Source organism: Panicum virgatum, chromosome 5N (genome assembly GCF_016808335.1).
Source record: "Panicum virgatum strain AP13 chromosome 5N, P.virgatum_v5, whole genome shotgun sequence".
In the NCBI taxonomy this organism is placed as follows: Eukaryota; Viridiplantae; Streptophyta; class Magnoliopsida; order Poales; family Poaceae; genus Panicum; species Panicum virgatum.
In genome coordinates this window covers 62,493,705-62,516,093 of record NC_053149.1, presented here as the reverse complement: position 1 = coordinate 62,516,093, position 22,389 = coordinate 62,493,705, and the positions used below count along the sequence as shown (strand labels likewise).

General features: G+C 46.6%; 3 protein-coding genes across 6 annotated transcripts; all 3 read left to right on the top strand.

The window, feature by feature from the left end:
- The first annotated feature begins 762 nt into the window (after positions 1-762).
- Positions 763-5,417, top strand: LOC120674300 (selT-like protein). The gene is made up of 4 exons (XM_039955468.1): positions 763-1,029; positions 1,134-1,204; positions 2,842-3,157; positions 5,058-5,417. The coding sequence occupies exons 1-4, from the start codon at positions 853-855 to the stop codon at positions 5,247-5,249; spliced, it is 756 nt and encodes a 251-aa protein (XP_039811402.1). The 5' UTR covers positions 763-852; the 3' UTR covers positions 5,250-5,417.
- A 5,272-nt stretch (positions 5,418-10,689) lies between these two features.
- Positions 10,690-15,861, top strand: LOC120671839 (protein FAR1-RELATED SEQUENCE 12-like). 4 transcript variants are annotated; one of them, XM_039952094.1, is made up of 5 exons: positions 10,690-10,991; positions 12,156-13,160; positions 13,242-13,335; positions 13,452-15,139; positions 15,214-15,861. In XM_039952094.1, exons 2-5 carry the CDS (start codon positions 13,000-13,002, stop codon positions 15,650-15,652), a joined length of 2,382 nt encoding a protein of 793 aa, XP_039808028.1. In that variant the 5' UTR covers positions 10,690-10,991; positions 12,156-12,999; the 3' UTR covers positions 15,653-15,861. The 4 variants fall into 4 exon arrangements, with proteins under 4 accessions (XP_039808028.1, XP_039808027.1, XP_039808029.1 ...); XM_039952093.1 differs by lacking the exon at positions 10,690-10,991 and adding an exon at positions 11,002-11,159; XM_039952095.1 differs by lacking the exon at positions 10,690-10,991 and having other exon boundaries at positions 11,408-12,864; positions 13,026-13,160.
- Positions 15,862-19,337: 3,476 nt separating this feature from the next.
- Positions 19,338-22,155, top strand: LOC120674265 (probable phytol kinase 2, chloroplastic). Its single transcript, XM_039955416.1, has 6 exons — positions 19,338-19,729; positions 20,944-21,011; positions 21,085-21,216; positions 21,310-21,425; positions 21,618-21,732; positions 21,807-22,155. Exons 1-6 carry the CDS (start codon positions 19,406-19,408, stop codon positions 21,982-21,984), a joined length of 933 nt encoding a protein of 310 aa, XP_039811350.1. The 5' UTR covers positions 19,338-19,405; the 3' UTR covers positions 21,985-22,155.
- The last annotated feature ends 234 nt before the right edge of the window (positions 22,156-22,389 follow it).

Below are 22,389 nucleotides of genomic sequence, written 5' to 3'. Positions count from 1 at the left end.
GAAGTCGTTTTGGACATGTTTTGGGTCAAACATTGGGAATATAAATCATCAATAATTTTAAATTGTTAAGCTTGCAAATATGAAAATTATATGAATAGAATTATGTTGAAAATACTTTCATAAAAATATACATATCTCACTTTTCTATAAATATTTTTATAATAACAAGGGGTCAAGGTTATGTTTTGGAGACCATGCGATTCCGGCGCGGCCATACCCATACGAGCGGCCAGCTAGAATGATTGGGTTGGCGCCTGCTGCAGAACGCGGCTCTCTGTCGCGAGGTTGTCGAATGCAGTTAAGCAGTTTTGATCGCGGCGTGGTGGTACGAAACGGCCGTTGCTGCCTGTGCGTGTGGCCCATGGGAGGACAAGGTAGCAACAAATGCTGTCAGCCCGTGTGAACGTACGTATACCTACGCTTGTCGATCGCGTCTGGGCCGTGGTGTCGCTGTCCGTGCTAAGAATCCGGGCCACTGTAACGTCGTGAAAGTTACAGTGACGACCCACGATCGGTGCGGCTCGTTAGAAAAACTCCAACCCATCAAGGCCATCAAGTTAGGCCGTTGATCGCTGTCTGATTGTCTCTTTGGGCCAGGCCATCAAGTTAGGCCCACCCGAGGTGACTACTAACTAACCTAACCACTGGGCCAAGACTGGAAGACGAGTCGGGCCTCCCGTCCTCTCTCACACCTCCGTGCTGGGCCAAAGGCTCGACCGTTCTAGCCCGGCCCGCCGCGTCAAAATTCCGAGATTCCTGTGGTCGTCGGCTCGTCGCCAAGTCAGTCCGTTCCCTTTCGGCAGTTCTCTTCTTCCGGGGAGAGAGGAGGAGCAGCGGAGCAGCGCTGCCGCGATGGACCGCGTCCAGTTCGTGCTACTGGGCCTCCCCATCCTCCTCTTCTGCTCCGACGTCGTTACCCTCTTCGCGCCGCTGCCGCCGGCGGCCCCCCAGCCCGACCACCAGTCGCGCCCGGGCCCCTCCGCCGTCCTGCCCGGCGACCCCTCCGCCGCCGACGCTTCTGCGCAGGCGGTTAGTATCGGTCCGCCATCTGATACAGTGATTCGGTTTCCGATCTGCTGATTTGAACCGGCGTGAGTCATGTGATTTGGTCCGGCTCTCTGTGCCCATCTCAGGAGACGCAGGTGGATGGACCTGGCTCCGGCACCACCGTCGACTTGAAGTTTTGCGCCTCCTGCTCGTACAGGTAATTACATGTACATCTTGTTACTGTTGAGTTGCTGAATTGGCTTGGGGTTGGGGGAATGGATAGGATAGTCATGGTAATTGGTACTTGGTAGTACTTTCTAAGTGGGAGGACAAATACTTGAGATTTTGGTTGATTTACTAGGCTGGAAGGCCGTATGAGTATGCAGGCATGCTTAAAGCCGTCGCCGTACTGGAATCTAGTTTCCCAGTACCACTATTCAAGTAAAATTCCATCTGGGAATTTTATTCCACAAATTCCCCCATGTCACCACATGTAAAATTCCATCTAGTTTCCCAGCTTGTCTTTGTTGGAATGATGTGTTGATCTCAGCTCTCAAATGCGTTAACTTCTCGGGAATGAGCTTGGCAGGGCTAAGATCAATCAATACGCCTGGGGTCGTGCTAATTTCTTAAATAGGTCTTCAAAGAGAACTGAAATTAGTGTTAGATCTTCGAAGAGAGCTGAAAATTGGTATCGTGTAACAAGTTCAATTCCTGTGTTACTTTTGGCTGTATTCTTTTAAGGCAATCTAACAGTAGCTGATGGTTGTGTCAGATATGCTTCCCAGCAGATACTGGTTAGCCAGGCTACTGACTTCCATGCATTCATCTCACTCGCATACCCTTAAATGCTGGTTTTCAACAATTCAACTTTTCGGGCATGCACTCGACCTGTTGTGAACATCAGACATTATTATGTCTTCAAAATTTCTCTATGAGTCCATAAGCATGGCTACTCTCCACTCTCCAGGGAATGGAATACCTCTTAGGCCTAACTCTCGTTACTGATCTTATTTGCATCCAACTATGCTGTTGAATTATATGGGAGCCAGGTAAAACAGTAAATGCAATGCAGAACTACATGATACAGTAACACAAAAAAAACAGAAATTATAACTTTTTATGGACTTGATTGGGGTTTTTTGGCCTTGATGGTGCTGGGTGCACACTGTTCTGTACTTCTGTTAGGAAAAGGAAAAATGAGAAAGTAGATCGGACTTGCGTGTTCATGTACCATTTATTTCTTCATTCTATGGCCTAATTGCGTTCTGTTTATAGCTAAGAGAAAATCTAATAAAAAAACTCGATAGCGAGGAAGGATGTCTGCACTGACTTTGCTTTAACAAGGGGCCCACCGAAGATTGGCTGGGGCAGGAACCTTGCCAGCGTCTGCTTCTTTGGCAGTCTGGGACCCATCCACATCCGTTGCACAGGGAGATGGGCACAAATGCAGCACCAAGGGTTCGAGCCCTGGGTGGGTGGCACCTCTACCGGATGCACTACCACTAAAATACTTGCTCATCTGCAAGAGAAAATCTAGATAAAATGTTACTATATGTGTGCTGAATGTATCTTCTCATGCCATCCCTTAAAAAGAACATTGAACATATGTTGGTGCGAAAACCTCTTTATCCACACACTTTAATAATAGTCTACTAGAATCTAACGGTATGATTTTTGCAGTATGTTTCTGTAATTTTTTTTACTCTTTATCATGCTCTTTCTTCTGTAAAAAGAAAAATTTTCCATGCTTTGTTCTTCAATGAATGACTAAATTTACTTTCCCTTGCTTAGTTGCCACCTATGGATTGATTGTATAAGGTAGGTTGCTGATTTTCAAGTCAAATTGTGTAGGGGAACTGCAATGACCATGAAGCGGATGCTGGAAACTTCATTTCCTGGGATACATGTTGTGTTGGAAAATTATCCTCCACCATTCCCCAAACGTGCACTCAGCAAAGCTGTTCCTCTTCTTCAAGTTGGAGCCATGGCAACATTAATGGCTGGTGATCAGATCTTCCCTAGATTCGGAATGGTTCCGCCTCCATGGTACTACTCACTGCGTGCTAATAGATTTGGAACCATGGCATCAATCTGGCTGTTTGGCAATTTCGCTCAGTCATTTCTACAGAGCTCTGGTGCCTTTGAAGTTTATTGCAATGGGCAATTGGTAGGTTCCCTATGGATAAACCTAACTTGGATGCACTGTTATTAAGCATTACTTTCATTTTTGTCGTGGTGCTACAAACCACAGCCGGGTGGCGGAAGGCACCCGCCCTAGCCCAGAGGGTGTGTACTCGGGGGTTAGCTAGTCTTAGATCGATCTCACTCAAGAACACGATGAACACAACAAGATTTAGAGTGGTTCGGGCCGCCGGAGCGTAATACCCTACGTCCACTGTGTGTTGTATTGCCTTCCCACGAGAGTGTGAGAGTTGCGAGAGCTTGTGTCTGTCTGGAGATCCTCCTGTGCTCAGCGAGCGCCTCTCTTTTATATCTCAAGGGGGCGCATACACAGCTGTTGGGTCCCCGACAGGTGGGTCCAACATTGTAGTATAAAATAACATACTGTTCATACATTATGGCGTCGCAGGCGAAGGAGATCTCTCTCCTGGATTCCTTTGCCTGCTCCCGGAGCCCTTCGTTCATCATGTCCTGGCGCTGTCTTGTCGGGATGATGCCAGATGAGGCTAGTGGCGTCGCCTGCCACGTAGCTTAAGCGGGCTGTGTAGCTTGCGGCGTAGGCGGCATGATGGAAAAGTGCCGTGCCGTCGTATCCATTTAATGCGGCAGACGGGCTCTGCGCGGGTGCGGCACAGGCGGCTGCACTGTGCTCCTTGGTAATACGCGGTGCACAGCGAGGCCTGACAAAAGCTGTCACGCGTACCGCGGCGGCAGAGCACGCCTTGTCCATCTGATTAAATGCAGTGGGCGCGCGAGTCTTCCAGCGGAAGGCTTACGCTCGAGTCCGTGCCTCCGGGCCACGTGGCGGCTCCGGACCCCTATGCGGAGAAAAATGGGGGTCCGGGCGGGCGCAGGAGGTCCCGGTCCCCTATGGGGGTCCGAGGTCCCGGCTGTCAGCCCGGGTCTTCCCTCGCTTAGAGGCACGTGGCGTCTCCGGACCCATCCCCAGGCGGGGAGCGGGTCCGGGGCCGTTGGCCTGGTGAGGGAAGAGCCTGGCTCGTGGGGCCTGGCTACTCTGTCCCTTCCACGCAGTTACGGATAACTACGCAGGTCCTACCTTGCTGCAGTAAGAGTGGGTATCCCTGTTACAGGGTATCGACAATTTTTATTTGCAACGCTATATTGTCTCATAAAGCATTTTGAGATATCTTCTTTCCTTCAGTGTCTTTCTTATTTCCTCTTTATAGAAGTTGTTAACATTCTGGAACCTTCAATCTTAAAGTAAGGCTTGAGTTAAACTAGACTTTCTTGCTGAATCCCTGCAAGAGCTCAGGTCACGTTTGTTCATAATGCCCTCATATTGTGGCACAATTATCAGTTGTTGGTAGCAAAACTTTGGAAAAAGAGACGAGTTATTCTAGACGAAATGAGAAAGCATGTTATGTTTGTTTGTATCCACATCTGTGCCAAGTACTCTCTTGGAGTCAAAGTACTATCTGTCCAAAATTTACTATGCCATCATTACTGAAGTGTCCAAATTTCAACATGAGATTGGAATTGGTACTGTAAATATAATGAACAAAGAAGAAGGGGAATTCGTTGAGTCAGTTGAATTTGTAATAGCAGACACATTTTAGCCTGTTCTAAAATGACAAGTGAATGAGTGAATGGTCAATGGTGTTTCACAAAATATCCTGCAACCATGTTTTTGACTTCATATAAAACTGCAAAGCTTATTGAGGAATTTTCTTATGCAGTCCATCTGGACCACTGATACAAGTCTATGATGTGCAGTCATAGACTCGGTTCTTTTAAATGGAACTATAACCTTGTTCTGCTTCTCATAGTTTGAATGGTTCATAATTTTTCATTTTCCAAAACTGAATTTCTTATGCAGCTGATTTGGATATGCCATGCTTATGCTAGCGTTTTGCTCCAATTTTCAGGTTTTCTCAAAACTGTCTGAGCAGAGGTTTCCCCGTGAGCTTGAGCTACATGAGCTCATTGGCAACAGGATACAGGATTCTCAGGAGCTCATTAGCAACAAGATACCGGATTCTCAGGTTGGGGAAAACCTGGAAAAGGATCTGGTCTTAGATGATGGCAATGGCTATGATGATGATGCCGCTATACTCTAGTTTCACCCATTTTGTTACTAAATAGACAGTGTCACAACTTTATTGTCAAACACACAATGTCCTAGAATTCTAGACTCTTATTTTCCCCACTTATGTACATGTGTATACCATGACTATATGTAATAACAAGCTGAAGTCCTATGAACTCTGAACCACCAGAGATTGCAATGCGGGGCGTGTGTGTGTGTCCAACTCCCGGCAGATTCCTGGAGTCCGGTAACCTGGTTCAGAGCAGCATGCGGAACGCAGGTCAAGACCACAAAGTACCGGAGTAGCACATGGAATCGGGAGACATCTCTACATTCATGCAGATGGATTCATCAAACTGATGCACCAGGTAATCGACAATATGTATTGCAGCAATTACTCTATTCCAAAACCTTCATATGCATATGAAGATGGCGAGGAAGCAAGTGATCTTTGCTCCTCCTCGTCTTGTCAGCCATCCCGTCTTCTTCCTCTTCCGCCTCCTCTTCCTCTTCTCCACCTCATCCTTGGTCGCCGCCGTGCGGCTGTCTCCATTGATCACCATCACTGTGATGAGTTGCTCAGTGTTGCAGGTGCACAAGGCGAAATTGACAGACATGTTCGATGCGACGCGTATCCGAACTTGGGATGTGTATATATGTAAGTGCGGATGGCTGGCCAGGGGATTTCTCGGAAGTCCACAGGTATGGTACGTACAAAAGCTGGGTGGTTAAGAATCCTTCAAAAAAAAACCTGGGTTAAGAAACGCGGTGAGACTAACGCCTCCGTCAAGCAATGCAAGTTTTCACACCGTACAGCTGTCCGTACGTTGATCTTTTGTCCGCGCCTGGTGCCCAAAGCATTTGTTTGTGCGGTAGTAGATTCGATTCTGGAGCGCGAGTGGGAAACAAATTCACTCCGAGTAACCGCATCGCAGCTGTCTTTGCTCGCTTGCCGCCTTGGCAACATTATTCCCGATTCGATCGATATGCAAGTATGTTGGGCACTTGGGCTGACTGGTTTCTTCTGCAAGCTGTTAGGCCCGGTAAATCTATTTATTGCTCGAGCGATTTTTGGCCGGAGCATCGCAGAAGAGCGCGCGCGAGCCCTTCCCCTGTTCATCTTCTACCTCCAGATAGGGGAGGAGGCGGTGCAGCCAGCGAGCAAGGAGGGGAGGGGGGGGGGAGCGAGCAAGGAGGGGAAGGGGGCGGGTGGTAGGTGGGTGGAGTGGCCGCCGGCGAGGCGGCCGGGGTGGTTGCGAGAGGTGGCGGAGCTTATGATTCCGGATTGCTGGGGGGTGGGGGGCTCCATGGCCACCGGACCTAGAGGAGGGCTCGGCGGTGGTCCGGCGGCGAAGGAGGTTTGGCCGAGGGAGGGCGCGGCGGCACGGGAGCACCGCCGGCCGGCCGGGGGCGGACCCCCGGTGGGCGGTGCCGGCGGCGGGGGCGAGAAGAAGACGGCGCGTGGCGGCTGGACGACGCGACGGCGAGCTCGGTTGGCGTTGGCGGCGGTGGAGGGTGGCGGAGGAGGCGCCGGGGGCGGCGCCGGAGCCCGTAAGATGGGGGAGCAAGGGCGGGGCCGGCCGCCCCTGCCTTCTGCGACGCGATGCGCCTCCCTTGCATATGCGGGGAATAGATCCCCCGTTAGGCCGGCCACAATGGGAGATAGCGAGACCTACGGAGAAAGCTGTAGAGTGTAGAGTGAGGAAAATTGTGCTATCCACGAGCTAGGACCCACCTGAAGTATAAAATCCATACCGTTCCGTTGCCTTCGCGCGATGTCGGTAGAAAAATCTCTTTCTATCCTTCCTCGCCCTCCGTCTTCGCCGCTCCCCAGCAGAGCGAATCTCGCTCGCCATCTCCATATAGTTCGAGCTCCCTCATGAAGAAACCAATTTCTCAGGAGGGAAGCAGTGGTGCAGGTGGCTGCGCTGGAGAACGACGGTGCCGTCGAGCAGGCGGTCACACAGAGAACAACGACCGCAGGAGAGAATGGCTGCGCAGAGCACAGGCATCGAGGATACTCGGCGGATTGCATCGCAATGGTTCCAATCGAGTTTCAGGCCAACGCCTTTCAAAAAAAAAGTTTCAGCAATTTTGAATCCATTGGTAGATGGTGGATTTGTAATAACAAGAATACAGTATGGAATTGTGTCTGTGCTGCGACCTTGTGGTCCATCTGGAAGCTGTGTAACCAATTGTGTTTTCAGGGAGGGAGATGGCAGGGAGGGGGACAAGTCCTATGCTCGATTGCCAGGATGCTGAAGCGTTGGCGCGTGCTATAGAAGTCGAACAAGCAAGCGAAGTTGGAACAAACTGCGCAACACCTTATGGAGGAGGGGTCCAAACCGCCGACAATCCTATGGGGCATCTCTTGATCTCTTCACAACAATAGCAAGAATCAAGTTCGGATCGGTCACGTGGGATCCCTCCCGGTTGGTCTTCACAACTGCTCCTCCGATTGTGCCGACGTTGTCTGATGTGCATGGGAGTGATCCCGTGGTTCAGCCTGTGGTTGCTGCGTCGCTATCTCTAAACTGTAATGGCGGGCGCGCCTAGAATACGCCAAACTCTAGACGCTAAAACTTTGTATGCTTTGTTCTTGTAATAAAGCAGGGGAAATATTTTGTCTAAAAAAAAGTTTCAGGTCAACGCACATATATGCTCTATTCCTTATGATGTACAGATAATTTTGATTTGCAGGGTATTCAGACATTCCGCCGGATGAATAGAGCAATGCAGATTGCAGAACAAGGGAGGCTAATCTAAATTTAACATAGAAGTACTTGACTAGTTGGAGTCTTGATAGTACGCAACACGACATACTTGAGGCTAATGATATGAAGTATAAATTAAAGTGGTACGTTAACATATTATTAAGAGACTAAATTATTCTATGCTTGACCGCCTCCAAAACTTTGAAATATGTGTTGTGTTCAACCAAGTCGGCGTTGAGACAACGATGCATATCTATTTTCTTCTATCTTTCAAGCCCTAACAAACCTAGGAATTGGTCCCTGTCTATAATTAATAGCGGTGTAGAGGTATAGTCAAACTCGTAGTCATCGTCATTTAGCAAACTGTGAAAGTATTCCTTTCGTCATCCACATGTTGTGTGATAAAATACATTCATACATGATCTCATCTAAGTGAGGCTCCGTGGAATGGCAAAGCACCACATATAGCTCCATATCTATTATTGATCCCTCTTGACGTTATGCAAATAGTTTCTCTATTGCGTCGAGGCAAATGGATTGTTTCCACAAATATTACCCACAGGGTCTACATCTTCGCTGTCTTGATTTGAAGAAAAATAAGCTCTTCTCTTACCATTGATCTTGGTAATAAAAGGTACTCCAATAGTTTTTCAATTTAGAAGTTGTTTTTTTTTCCGCTCTTTGGGTGCATGCAAATTGTTACCTATCTCCCCTTCTATCAACTCCTTAAATTGGATAATACTTCAACCAAGCACTTACTAAGGTTTTCCTGCTCTCCCCAATACACATGCCTTTCTTTCTTTTGGCTTTCTCGAGGGCGGCTCTCACTCCAATCTCATGTATCAACAGGATCTATCAGATGAAACTGCTCTTGGGACACCGGAGAAGCTGAACCAACAGGGTTGCTCTCATCAGCTAACAAATCACACTACCTTAGAAGAAGGCGATGGATCCAAATGGTGTTGCTTGTCCGCCTCCCTGTTGTTGCTGCTCATGCCTGATAAGCAGGGCCAGCTCTCGGGCCATGCAACAGAGGCAACCGCCAGTGCCAAGGAATAAGGGGCCCGACAGCCTATATATAAAGCATGCCTTCACAACTCTAAGAGCATCTCTAAGAGCTCTTGTATAATATTATCTAAATTTGAAGTTATACAAGCTTTGTAAAAATATAGAAGACATCCTCTAGCATGGGCAAACCAACAGACTCTTTAAATCTGTACTCTCCATATATCATTTTGCCAGTGGACCCCACGTGTCATACTCATTTTCTTATCTTCTTCCTCACCTCTTTCTCCTCTCGCTCCGTCGCCACCGGCGGGATTCTAGAGGTGTCGGTTTCGAGGCCGCGAGGGAGGTGGGGCTGCGCGGCACCAGGGGCAGAGGGCCGCGCTGCGCCGACGACAGAGGAAGGCAAGGGCACGATGGGTGTCGCCGGCGGCGGATGGAGGTGGGCCGCACTGCGCCGACGGCGAAGGAAGGCAAGGCCACGGCGGGCGGATGAAGGCAAGGCCACGGCGGGCGGCGTCGGCGGTAGAGGGAGGCGGACTGCGCTGTGCCAGTGGCGGCGGCTGGTAGGCCGAGCTCGATGGCGACGTCCAGCGACTCGGCGCAGAACATGTCGAGCACGAGCGCGCGGACCGCCGGGAGCGAGCGGAGGAAGTCCTGCAGTGGCGCGTCCATGAGGCAGAGGCAGTCCGACATGTCGCGCGGGGCTTCGTCCGCCGGAGCCGGCGGCGGCGGTATGTGGAAGGTGACAGACGGGTTGGGAGGTGGGGTGGGGCCATGCAGGCGGGATACAAGAGCCGATGGAGTCTGCATTTGCCCAGCGGCGCCCCCTGGATACAAGATGAGGATAGAAAACGATGTAGATACAAGAGCTATTAGATGGGGTTTTTTTGTCTTCTTTTCTTTTTTTTTAACTAACTTTCCCAAAATAGAAGAGCTCTTGGAGATGATTTAATCATCGTATCTTTTACTTCAGAGCTGAACAAGGCATCGGAAAAACGATGGCGACGCAACTTCTATCTTTGGAAACCGTGGCGTCATAAACTCATAAGCATCGTCGGCTAAAACAAAATCGGCAAATTAGAGAAAAGATCGCCGGCCGCCAGACATTCGCATGTGCTCTACTATCCTCACGTGCAACCTAATTTGCTTGTGGTACTTGGAGTAGATGCCCATCGTATCCATCGCACCTTCATATTGAATTCGGTGAGTTTTTTCATTAATTGTTTATTTAGTGTTTTAGATCTTAACAATTTTATAAACTGTAAACTAATTTTATTTTGACACTCTTTTGACACTCTGTTCTTCAAAATTAAATTTGTATCATTAGCATTACTATTCCTTTTGCCATGTTATAAATGAAAAATATTTAGTTTAAAGGGTCCGCAATTTCTAGTTGGCTCGGGGGCGAAATCGTAGAGCCGGCCCTTCTTTGTGTGAATGGTAACTCTGTTTATGGGTAGCTTGATTGTCCTCCAAGTGGATTGAATAAGTGTGAACACTCAGTGTTGAAATTGGAAGGAAATTGTGGTTGCTCGCTGTAACACCCCTCAATTAGGAGTGTTAAACCAAAATTTGAAGTTTCAAATTACTCACAAATGGGTCAAATATGTCAAGCCCACGTGTTCCATTCTCCCCCTCTCCCGTGCGTGGTCACCGTGGCCAAATTGGCCACGGCGCCGCTCGCGCATGCGCCGCGCGCCTCGCGCTGCTGCTCGCCGCTGCCCTCTCCCCCCTCCATCGCCTCTCTCTCGCGTGCAGATGCCGCCAAGGCCGTGCCGGCTGAGCCTGCCTACGCCGCCTACCTGCGAACGCTCGCCACGCCCGCCATGGCCGCCGCCCGCACCTCCACGCCGAGCCGTCGACCGAGCTCGCCCCACCCTCCACCAACCCCCGAAGCCGCTTGCTCTCGTCCCAACGAAGCTCCCGGGCCCGGCCATCACCTCCACGCCTCGCCGGAACGCCGCCGCAGCGGCATAGTACCGCCACCGGTCGCTGCTCGCCGTGGAGCCGCCGCCACTGGCCACCCCGAGCCCTCAAACCACCACCCACAGGTAGCTCTCGCTCTCCTCTTCCTCCTCCACCCCTCCCTCGCCGCCAGCAAGCCCTCCCATGGCCGGAATCGCCGTTCTCCTTTCTCCCCTGCTTCAAAATCACGACTAGGGACCCCAGACAACAATAGAAAGAAGTGCAGGGGCCTTTCTGCGAAGTCCATGACTCAGGTGAATAGTGCTGCGAAGGGTTCTTTTGCAATAGTTTGGCTGAAACTTTGAAAAATTATAGTAAATCATAGAAAAATCAGAAAAATGCAAACTAAAATTTGTTGGATTCCTTGTTCTAAGATCTACAACTTTTCTTACAGGTTGATCTTAAGTTTCTAAATAGTTTTTGCTCTAGTTTAAATATTAGTTTAAGTGGCTGTAAACTTTGAAAATGCATAGTAAATCATGGAAAATCATAAAATAGAAAATAAAGATGTTTTGGAATCCTTTGCATAGTAAATCATAGTAAACTTTCGAAGCCGACACCTCTAGAAATATGCATAAATAATTATGCTTGCTGATGAATCATGAAAACTTCATGCTAGGGTTGTTTTCTATTGTTTTGTCATTAGTAAATATTTTATGTTCGGAACATATAGGTTGCTAATCAAAAATAATTATTGTTAGTACTTAGGCATGTTGTATTAGAAATATTAGTTTCTTTCCATATATAAAATATCATAATAAATCCATGTAAAATAAATTGTTAGGTATAATTATATGTTATAATTTGTAAGAATTAGTTGTGCTATTAAATTGTATTCATGCAATTTAATTTGTTTCTAGCATTTGTAGTTTCTCTTGTTTTCTGCCCTGTAAATGTAACATTTGGTGTACAATCTTGACATAATAATTCTGAAGGATGCTAATCATGATAGAATGGACTAGGAGCAGAGTGTATACTATACCAGTAAAAACCTAGTTTAATGTATGCTAAAGTCATTAGCTAGCAATTTTCCTTTCCGCTACGACGATCGGTTAAATTGTGTAGCTTTGTTTATTTGCATGTAGGTTTAATATAGAAAATATTTCATACAAGATGTGTGTCATTGCTATCGTGCTCGACCTTGTTACTTTATGTACATAACTAATTTGATTATTGCTCGATCAATGATTGCATGTGTATGTGTAGAAATATGCATTGCATTAATTGGTATCTCATATGCACTCATGTAGAATCGTAGCCGAGGACGTCGTCTATGAGTTGGTCGTGAAGTCCAGAACCAGCAATACAGGACCAGGAAAAAGTTCGTGAAGACCCAGCCCAAGGCCGCAAGTAATACTAACCTCACTCAGCAAAAGTCAAGCCCCGGTGCACATCCTATTATTTCAAATTTATGACACCTATATATGTTTCTATTACTTGTGCATTAGGTTTAGGAATTATTTGGAACTCTAGTTGCATGATCCCGGGTCCGACTGGAGTGCAATCTCCATTCTCGTGCAAACGTGCAAGCACAGGCTCCATGCCGCTCGATTATCATCAGACGGACACTGGTTTTTATTCACTTAACCCCTCCCACCTAGCACCCGCAGCCCAATGAGCATTATGCGAAAAACCCCCTACTAAAAATGATACTCCACAAATCAATCCAAGTAAAGAATACTCCAATCTCCATCTCGTTCGTCGCCCGCCGCCGCCCTGGGCTTGCGGCCCTCCTCCGCTCCCAAGGGTGCCGACCACCGCAGCCCTCCTCCCCTGGGGCCGACCTTCATCTATTACGTGGCCGTTCGATGGTTGAGCCGTCGTTATCTTCTCCCACTCCGTGTAACGGGGCATCGCCTTCTTTTGACGCAGTCATCTGCGGCATCGGCGTCGTCTCTTTCTCGCCGGCGAGAGACGAGCGACGCTAATTCCTGCATGCTTCGGCCATCACCATCTGGGGTACGTATGTGCATGTCGTCCTTGCGTCTGGCGTCTTGCGTGAAAGAAATCTGTTTGCAGCAGCTTCTTGCATCACGTTCTACCTGGGTTGATCAGTGTTGCATGGTTTTTAATTAGGTGCATGAGTTGTCACCAATGCTAAACCTTGATTGCTGGAGCAGGATAGGTATTATTAAATTAATGGATGAAGTTGAAAGGGTTGAGTCTCCTGCTGAAGGTGGGATTAATGGAATCCAAGGCACCAGTTTCAGTTCTTCAAATGTCACAGACACCATTACGACTGGCATGGATGAAAGGTAGTAATATTAATACCTACTTATTTATTGCATTACATTTTCCACAGTCAGACATGTAACGCAAGGTTTTAAATTTTTTAGAATCGAATTACCTTGTGATAATTTGGATGATGTCGAACATAGTGATAAGGATGGTGGATTTAGAACGCCAACGAAGAAAGCGAGTGTCCCCAAGGTGAGTATATTTTTTATTTAAAAATTATACGTTTACAATATGTTTATATGATTTTTTTTGTTCACATTATATAATTCTTTATTCACAACTGATATTCATATTATGTGTTTTTAAAGGTAGGGATGCTATTCGATGATGTGGAATCAGTACAGGAGTTTTACATGAACTATGCACATGACATCGGATTTTCTGTTCGTATCGGTCAACAAAAACTTGATGACAATGGAGTGGTTCAGTGGAAGCGGTTCTTATGCACAAGGCAAGGATATAGAAAACAACAAACTACCGCACCTGTGGATCCAACCAAGAAGAATAAGAAGGCGCAAAATACCAGAGAAACTAGATGTGGATGTGAAGCTTACATGTATTTTAAGCGCAATAGTGAAGGCAAATACAAGATAGGAGCATTGCATGAGGACCATAACCATGAGCTTGTGACACCCAGTAAACAGCATTTGCTTAGATCGAAGCGCTTTGTAAGCGAGAAGGCAAAAACAACATTGTTCAATTGCCACAAAGCAAGCATTGGAACATCACAAGCATACATATTACTTCATGTGGGTGCAGGGGGATTTGAGTATGTGGGTTGCACAAAAAAGGATCTACAGAATTACTATAGTGATTTTAGAAATAAAATCAAAGATGCTGATGCTCAGATGTTTATCGACCAGTTTGGTAGGCTCAAGGAAGTGGATCCAGGTTTTTTCTTTGAATATGAAGTCAATGACGGTCGGTTGGTTCGTGTGTTCTGGGCTGATACAACAAGCAGGAAGAACTATTCCCATTTTGGTGATGTGGTATCTTTTGATTCTACTTATAGCACAAATCAATACGACATGAAGTTTGCACCTTTCACTGGAGTCAATCATCATATGCAATCTGTTTTCTTCGGGGCTGCTTTTATAGCTGATGAAAAGATAGAAAGTTATGTTTGGTTATTTCAGACCTTCCTACGGGCAATAGGAGAGAAGCATCCTAAACTCATTATAACAGATGAGGATGCTAGTATGAGGGCTGCTATAGCCAGTGTTCTTCCAAGTACCATGCATAGGTTGTGCATGTGGCACATAATGAAAAAATTTCCTGAGAAAATTGGTCCTCATTTATTACAGGATGAAGAATTTTGGAAAAGGGTTAACTTATGCGTATGGGGTTCAGAAACAACAGAAGAGTTTGAGAGCAGATGGCTTGCTCTACTGTCAGATTATAATTTGGGGAACAACGATTGGTTGGAGGGAAGGTACCGCATTCGGGAGTCATGGATCCCAGCATATTTTAAAGATATTTGGCTTGGAGGCATTCTTCGAACCACATCAAGATCGGAGAGTGCGAATTCGTTTTTCAACCGTTTTATAGGTCGTAAGCTTGCATTAATTGAGTTTTGGCTCCGGTTTGACACAGCTTTGCAATGCCAGCGTCAAGAAGAATTGATACATGATAACACAACCCTGCATACAAACCCTACTCTATTGACTACATGGGAAATTGAGAAACATGGTAGCTATGTTTTCACACATGAGGTTTTTGAAAAATTTCAAGAAGAGGTGTTAGCTGCAAGGGAGTATTGTGATATCCAGAGCACAACTGAATTGGAGGATAGAAAAATTGTTACCATGACCGACAACTATAGAAGAATTAGAGAGGTAATTTGCTTCAGCACCGAGCAGATATATAAGTGCTCGTGCATGCTTTTTGAGTCCATTGGAATACCTTGTCGTCATATCATACGCATGTTTAGAGGTGCAAGACTAAATGAAATTCCACAGCACTACATCACGAAAAGATGGATGAAAAATTGTAAAAGGTAAACTTCTGTACATACATATATGGTTGCACATGTATTTATTCGTAGCTGATATTTTTTTACTCTTCTTTCAGAAACCATGCATTTGATAGCGACGGTAATTTATTAGTGGAGAAGGCCACTAGTTCTATGGCTGCATCTATGAGAAGGAAGATGTCTAGCACACAGAATAAATTTGAAGATATTTTTCGAAGGGCGAAAACATCAGAAGAAGGCATAGATGTTTTGATACAAAACCTGGAATCACTTTCCCTGTTGTTTGATCCTAGCACTCAGACTAGACAACAGGAACAGGAAAATTTTATTGGCTGTAGCATTCCTAATGACGTGCAGGTTCACCCACCTAATGATACTCGCGCAAAGGGAAAGTGCAAGAGAATATTGGGACATGCAGACAAAAACAAAAGGCAAAAGGATTCGGGTTCACGCAAGTGCACGATATGCAAAGATGTCGGGCATGATAGACGTAATTGTCCAAAGAAAGAATCAGGGGCTGATACACATGAAAGCTGAAGCCTGAACTGCAATTTGTTTCCTGCTACATAGGAAAATAGCATCTCAGATTTGTTTTTTTTTCATGTTCAAACATTAGCTCCTCTTGGTTTGGAACTCTGTAATCTTTTGAGCTTTGATCCCCTCACTATGATTGCTACATATGCTGTCTCATATTGCCCTCTTCCACGTTGAGACGATGCAGAAAATTCACCAATGTGTGCACTTGATTTCCTGGTTTCAGAAGCCACCAATGTGTGCACTTGATCATGACGAAAATAAGATGGCAGCAATTCATTTATCTGAAACATCCTTTTCTTGCCCACACCGCCTCTCACAGAAACAGGTTCTCCACCATCGTCATCCTCGAAATCCATGAGCACTTTGAGGTAGAACGTGATGCAAGAAGCTGCTGCAAACAGATTTCTTTCACGCAAGACGCCGGACGCAAGGACGACATGCACATACGTACCCCAGATGGTGATGGCCGAAGCATGCAGGAATTAGCGTCGCTCGTCTCTCGCCGGCGAGAAAGAGACGACGCCGATGCCGCAGATGACTGCATCAAAAGACGGCGATGCCACGTTACACGGAGTGGGAGAAGATAACGACGGCTCAACCATCGAACGGCCACGTAACAGATGAAGGTCGGCCCCAGGGGAGGAGGGCTGCGGTGGTCGGCACCCTTGGGAGCGGAGGAGGGCCGCAAGCCCAGGGCGGCGGCGGGCGACGAACAAGATGGAGATTGGAGTATTCTTTACTTGGATTGATTTGTGGTGTATCATTTTTGGTAGGGGGTTTTTCGCATAATGCTCATTGGGCCGCGGGTGCTAGGTGGGAGGGGTTAAGTGAATAAAAACCAGTGTCCGTCGGATGATAATCGAGCGGCACGGAGCCTGTGCTTGCACGTTTGCACGAGAATGGAGATTGCACTCCAGTCGGACCCCATGATCCCTAGGTTCTCTGGAGTTATACTAGTATGTATAGGACGATAGAAATGCTATGCGTAATAAGATCTCGGTAGAAGTCGAGTGATTTCTGGTCACTCGCGAGATATAGGATATCTCATTATTTTTAGTAGATGGAATATTGGAATAGGTTGAGAAGGAAAAGAAAATGGAGACCGGGCGGGGAAAGGTTAGCCCCGTCTGTGTCGGTTAAGGACCGTTCGTTGTCTGGCCCTGTGATTGAGTTTGAATTATACTAGCTGCATGCCGGGAGTAGGAAGTAGTCGAAACCGGTAAGCCGAGTACCTCGTTTCGAAAGTACAGAACTTCATCACCACCCCTTAGGGCGAGTCGGTAGTCGCGGAGAATTGAGATGCATATGTTTACTTTTGGTGGTCTCTCGTTGAGCCCGGCTGACTATATGTAGGTGGGGCGGTTCTGTAGTTCGAGGCGAGGAGGGGAAGGGTTGGTCCGTATGGTCCGACGGGACTAATACGTGCCAGGTTGGTTAGGTCCACCTTGCAAGATTAAATCGGATCGATTCGCCGTCAGTCGCTCTCGGATATGAGCACCTTGATCGCAGCACCGCATCATAGTAATGAGATGGAATATTAATGTATATGTTGAAGGAAATGTTGAGATTACTAATTGATTTTCTATTATGTTTGTTTTAGAAAGGGTTCTGCAAATGCCTAGAGGATATTAATTTATATAGAATGTGAGCTAAAATATGGAAAGTAAGGATCCACCATTAGATGCTTTTCTGCAAATAAATCCACCAGGCAGAAAGCTTTGCATGTCTAGATATGTGGGCTAAGTATACCCAAAAGTCGGGTAAGTCTTGCTGGGTATTAGTATACTCAGGGTTTGTTGTTTACCCTGTTTCAGGTATAGAAGCTAACCAGGTTTCGCATCAGTGGACTCGATGTGGCGTCCTCACGTGTTCATAGTTATCGTTTTGTTTTATTGGTTCTCAATCAAATTTCCTTTTCTCAGTTCATATTCTCTTCCGCTGCTGTCATTTATTTTATATAAATTCTAAATTTAAAGCTGTTTTTGTAAATCTTTATGTTATTATCTATTTTTGTGAAATTATATTATGCTGGTACCGTCTGTGCTCGCCGTCGCGCGAGACTTCTGGTGTGTTTCGATCGGCCTGTAGGTTGGAAACAGGCTGTCAGGTTACACTTAATTAAACTAATGCGCCTGATGCGTTCAAATGATGGCTATTACACTTAATTAAACCGTTTAATTTGGCGGTTCTGTCACACTCGCCCCTCGGTGGAGTCTGAGAGACGCTGGTCGCTGGCAGCGTGGCCGCCCTCGCGCACGCCTCTCTTTGTGGGCCGAACCAAATTGGCTACACCAGAATCGCGTCCAAAAGCATTAATAAAAAGACAATAGCGTCATTTTCCTGACCTTACTCCAAAGTCCAAACATAATTTCCAAACTCCAAATTCCAAACACATGTATTTACTTTTCCAAAGTCCAAACACATGTGTTTACTTCGTGTGCAACCTCGCTTCGCTGACTATCACTTATTACTGTACTTGCTGTACTTTGCTGTTAAATCTACTACTAGTTGGTTTGGTGAGCTATCTATTTCCGTGCGTCCGTTGGCATCTTTTAGCTAGATTATGTTTTGCAACCATACCATCTAGTACGAGCTGGGGTCCGTTCAAGATAGATGCCTTCAAACTGTCCCAGCACCATTTATGTTGACTGTTGAGGGCTTGAGGTCTTTGTTTTCAACGCCTAACTAATAAGCTACACACATTTCAACAAACAACGAAGCTACAATAGACTATACTCAAAACTAGTAAATAGCTAAAATTCTAATTTACTATTACGTAAATAATAGCAAAAAAGTGATCAAATTCAACAGCTTCTTCCTACAGCCTCTCCAAACCAACAGCCACTGACAAGGGACCCCGCTGACGGGTCTAGTCAAAATCGGTCGGCCGTCGGATTGACCAGCCGATTCCTCACCGGTGGCGAGGTTCCGGCAAGAGAGAAGAGGCCGGCGAGCACTCGAGGTGAGGGGAACCATTCCTCACCTATGCTCGGCGGATGGACGTCCGAAGCCAGCTAGCAGCGTGCGGCGGCGGGTAGCGAGGTCGGGCGGCAGCGGCGGCGCGACTCGAAGCGATGAGGCGGCGATTGGGCGGCTTAGGAGGTAGGGTGAGTGGAGGAGGTGGTTCGGGCGGTGATGAATTGGGCCGAGGCGAGCTGCAGCGGTGGGGTCCGTCGGCGGCGAGCTCAGCTTGAGTAGAGGTCGGGCGGAAGGGCACGATAGCAAGGGCGGGAGGGCATGAGGTCGGCTGAGCGAGCAAGCAGGAGGGCGGGAGGCCGCGCGAGATGTGGATGGCGAGTCGCAAGGGCTCGGTAAAATTGCCTAGCAGGGAGGACGTGATGGCGAGTGAGATGGAAAGGCGAGGAGGATAGCGACTCGGTTGAATGATTAATTGGCGTGCTTTTTTCCACCGATTTCAAAGGGTTTACCGAGTGAGTTAGTTGCTTTGAGGAGTTGAATTCAAACTGTATCTGCGTGTTTAAATTTAATAAAATTAAAAACTTGTACTGATTCGTGGTCTCTGGCTGCTGCTTTTTCCCTCCACGCCCTTGACTCTCGATTATTACTAGTTATTACGGCGGCTAAGTTCTCTAGCACAAAAAAAAGAAAAATATTACGGCGGCGGGACGGCGTCCGGCCCTGCCCCCATATAACTCCAACGCTAGGGTCGTCATCACTCATAACTTCATTGCTCAACAGTCACAGACCACGACGAGTCGACGAGGGCCGGGACCGGGACCGGGACCGGGAGGGATGCTCAGTCTCGGCGCCCACGTCTCGGCGCTCCCCTCCTCCCCGCCCCACGCTCCCCTCCACTACTCCAGACGCCTCTCGCCGTCGCCCACCGCCCCCGCCGCGGCCGCCTCCTCCGCGCCTCGCTCGCTCTGCTTCCTCCGCCGCGGCCCGAGCCGTTTCGCGGCGGAGCGGACCCGGAGGCCCACCATGGCCGAGGCGATCCAGCTGGAGGCCGCCGCCGGCCTGGCCCACGACCTCGGGTGCTCGGCCGTCACAGCCGGCGTCGCCCTCGCGCTCCTCAAATTCTTCGAGGAGCTCGCCAAGCGCGGCGTCTTCGACCAGGTAACCGCCCTTCGCGGGCCCCTCCCTTCGCGTGGCCCCTCCCTTCTGCGCTCATCTTCGCCGATTTAGCGCTTGAATCAGACTACCAGTAAGTACTAGCGTCAGAATTTTCAGTTACTATTACCAGCAGTAAGAATCCCTGCTGCATTACGTTGATGAACTAATTTGAACAGAAACGAGTTGGGAATAGTTCTTATTCTATCAACTGGCGAAAAAAAACCGATAAAACCGATAATCGGGTTTATAGGTGGTAGCTGGTTTGATAAAAATTCTTGATAATTTTGAATCCGTACTCACCCCTTACCTCCTAGGCCACATACATGTCTTCTCATTTCTAAGCATTATGATGTCTTGTTTTTCATATTAGATTGTTTGAAGATAATCTAGATTATTTTGCATACGGTTTGAGAGGGTTTTTTCCGAAAATTTTCCAAGAAATCCGATAAACACGTTTATCAGCAACCTCCGATTTTTTCCCCACCCGCTAAAGTTAACCCTGTGAAGTACAACTTGCATGTTCAAACTACACAGTGATTCATTAGCTCGTTGCTGCTGAAGTTACAGACGCTGTGCTATCACAGCATCACCATCAGTCCAGTGAAGTACCACGGTACTTGCGCCAGAATCTTCTGTAACCAGTACTTGCAGCAAGGAAGCCGCTGTTTCATTGGGTTGTATTATAACCATGCAGAGTGAGTTGGTGGGAGGCGATACTGTCCTGTGAACTGTGGATTGAGTGATTCAGTGGTCCTTGCTTTGCAGAAATTTAGAGTACCACTGCAACGAGGATTTGCAGATTTGCAGTGGACTCTATTGTTCAAGCGACACAGGACAGGAGCCCTGCACTGCCAAGTGATAAGTACTAGCTGTGCCTTTCAGAAGTATTTGTTGAATTATTACTGTGAGTAGGATATTTTCGGTGGAATTGGCGATCAACTAGTAGCCAAACCCACACAAAATGACTATGGTAGAAAGATATTGTGCAGTGCCGAATGATGAGTTTAGGTCTATTTAATTTTAGTTAGGACAAGAATGAGAAATGAATAGTTCAGCAGCTGCTATTCATTAGTCACATTTACAAAGAGTGAAAAAGTTCGCGTTATATTGTTGGAAAAGAACTTTGAGAACCTTTGGAGTTGCACCCAGTTTTTCAACAATCTAAGGCCGACTCAAAGTGCATTGTGTATTGAAAATTTTGCTTTACTTTTGTGTAGAAATTCAGCAGGAAACTTGTTCATATAAGTGTTGGACTGGTGTTCTTGCTCTTTTGGCCTCTTTTCAGGTAATAACATCCTCAGATGCCCGAGTCGTTGTATATCGTCATTCTCGTGTTCAGATACTAACATTTCATACAGCTCTGGAACATATGCTCCTTTCCTTGCTGCGCTAGCACCAGGGGTTAACATTATAAGGATGCTTCTACTGGGGCTGGGACTAGTGAAAAATGAAGCTATGGTTAAATCAATAAGCCGCTCTGGAGATCACAGGTTCAGTTGCAACCTGTAGTTGGTCATTTGATATGGTTTCTGCTCACACCTGTTCCTATTTTGATGCTTTAACTGAATTTCACTTGAACACAGGGAACTTCTCAAGGGACCACTCTATTATGCTACCACTATAACTTTTGCCACTTCTGTATTATGGAGAAGCTCACCAATTGCTATAGCACTTATATGCAACTTATGTGCTGGGGATGGTATGCCCACAGATCTGCGTTTGACTCTTTACATCCTAGAATAAACCTATCACATGCAGCATAATTGTGTAGCTCTTTTACATAGTTATTGGAATCTTTTTGACATTCTCCTTTGTTCTTGATAAAGGCTGATATTCTAAATAGTTTAATGCTAACAAACATGAGATTTTGCCCCTATCTATGCATTCCCAGGTATAGCTGATGTATTGGGGAGACGTCTAGGTAAAGAAAAGCTTCCATACAACCCCAACAAATCATATGCTGGAAGCATAGCAATGGCGGTTGGTGGTTTTCTGGCTTCACTTGGGTAATGTCTGATCAATTATTGAATTCTCCATTGCATCTGCTTCTTTTTTAATCATTCAGACTCATATTATTCAGGTACATGCATTACTTCCACACTTTTGGTTTTATTGAAGAAACATGGAACATGGCGTTAGGCTTCCTTGTGGTGTCTATAGCTGCAACACTCGTTGAATCACACCCAATCAGCACAGAACTGGATGATAATTTGACTATTCCTTTGACATCATTCCTAGTTGGTAGCCTCATTTTCTGATGTTTAGCCTCAAAGGGAAGCTAAGATGTTTTTCTCTATCGTGTTCTAACATGTAAAAGATTACGGACAGTTTTAAATTGTGAGAATTATACCTGAGTATGGTGAATATATTTTCTGTGGTGTCTGTAGCTGCAACACTCGTTGAATTACACCCAATCAGAACAGAACTAATTGCCTTGTTTTCTTGATGGAAAGGGCGTGCTGCGTCTGTCTTTCTAAAAAAAAAAATCAGAACAGAACTGGACTATTATTTGACTGTTCCTTCAACATCATTCCTAGTTGGTAGCCTCATTTTCATGATGTTTACCCTCAAAGGGCAGCTGAGTTGTTTATCTGCGTTATGTTCTAACATGTAAAAGATTACGAACTGTTGTCATTTGTGAGAATTGTACCTTGAATATGGTG

Bases quoted from the DNA above. Each gene is read 5' to 3' on its own strand.
- LOC120674300 (XM_039955468.1), top strand. From the start codon at position 853: ATGGACCGCGTCCAGTTCGTGCTACTGGGCCTCCCCATCCTCCTCTTC. The intron at 1,205-2,841 runs GTAATTACATGT...CAAATTGTGTAG, and splicing joins TGCGCCTCCTGCTCGTACAG to GGGAACTGCAATGACCATGA. The intron at 3,158-5,057 runs GTAGGTTCCCTA...TCCAATTTTCAG, and splicing joins TTTATTGCAATGGGCAATTG to GTTTTCTCAAAACTGTCTGA.
- LOC120674265 (XM_039955416.1), top strand. From the start codon at position 19,406: ATGCTCAGTCTCGGCGCCCACGTCTCGGCGCTCCCCTCCTCCCCGCCC. The intron at 21,012-21,084 runs GTAATAACATCC...CATTTCATACAG, and splicing joins CTCTTTTGGCCTCTTTTCAG to CTCTGGAACATATGCTCCTT. The intron at 21,426-21,617 runs GTATGCCCACAG...ATGCATTCCCAG, and splicing joins CAACTTATGTGCTGGGGATG to GTATAGCTGATGTATTGGGG.
- LOC120671839 (XM_039952094.1), top strand. From the start codon at position 13,000: ATGCTAAACCTTGATTGCTGGAGCAGGATAGGTATTATTAAATTAATG. The intron at 13,161-13,241 runs GTAGTAATATTA...TAAATTTTTTAG, and splicing joins ACGACTGGCATGGATGAAAG to AATCGAATTACCTTGTGATA. The intron at 13,336-13,451 runs GTGAGTATATTT...GTGTTTTTAAAG, and splicing joins AGAAAGCGAGTGTCCCCAAG to GTAGGGATGCTATTCGATGA.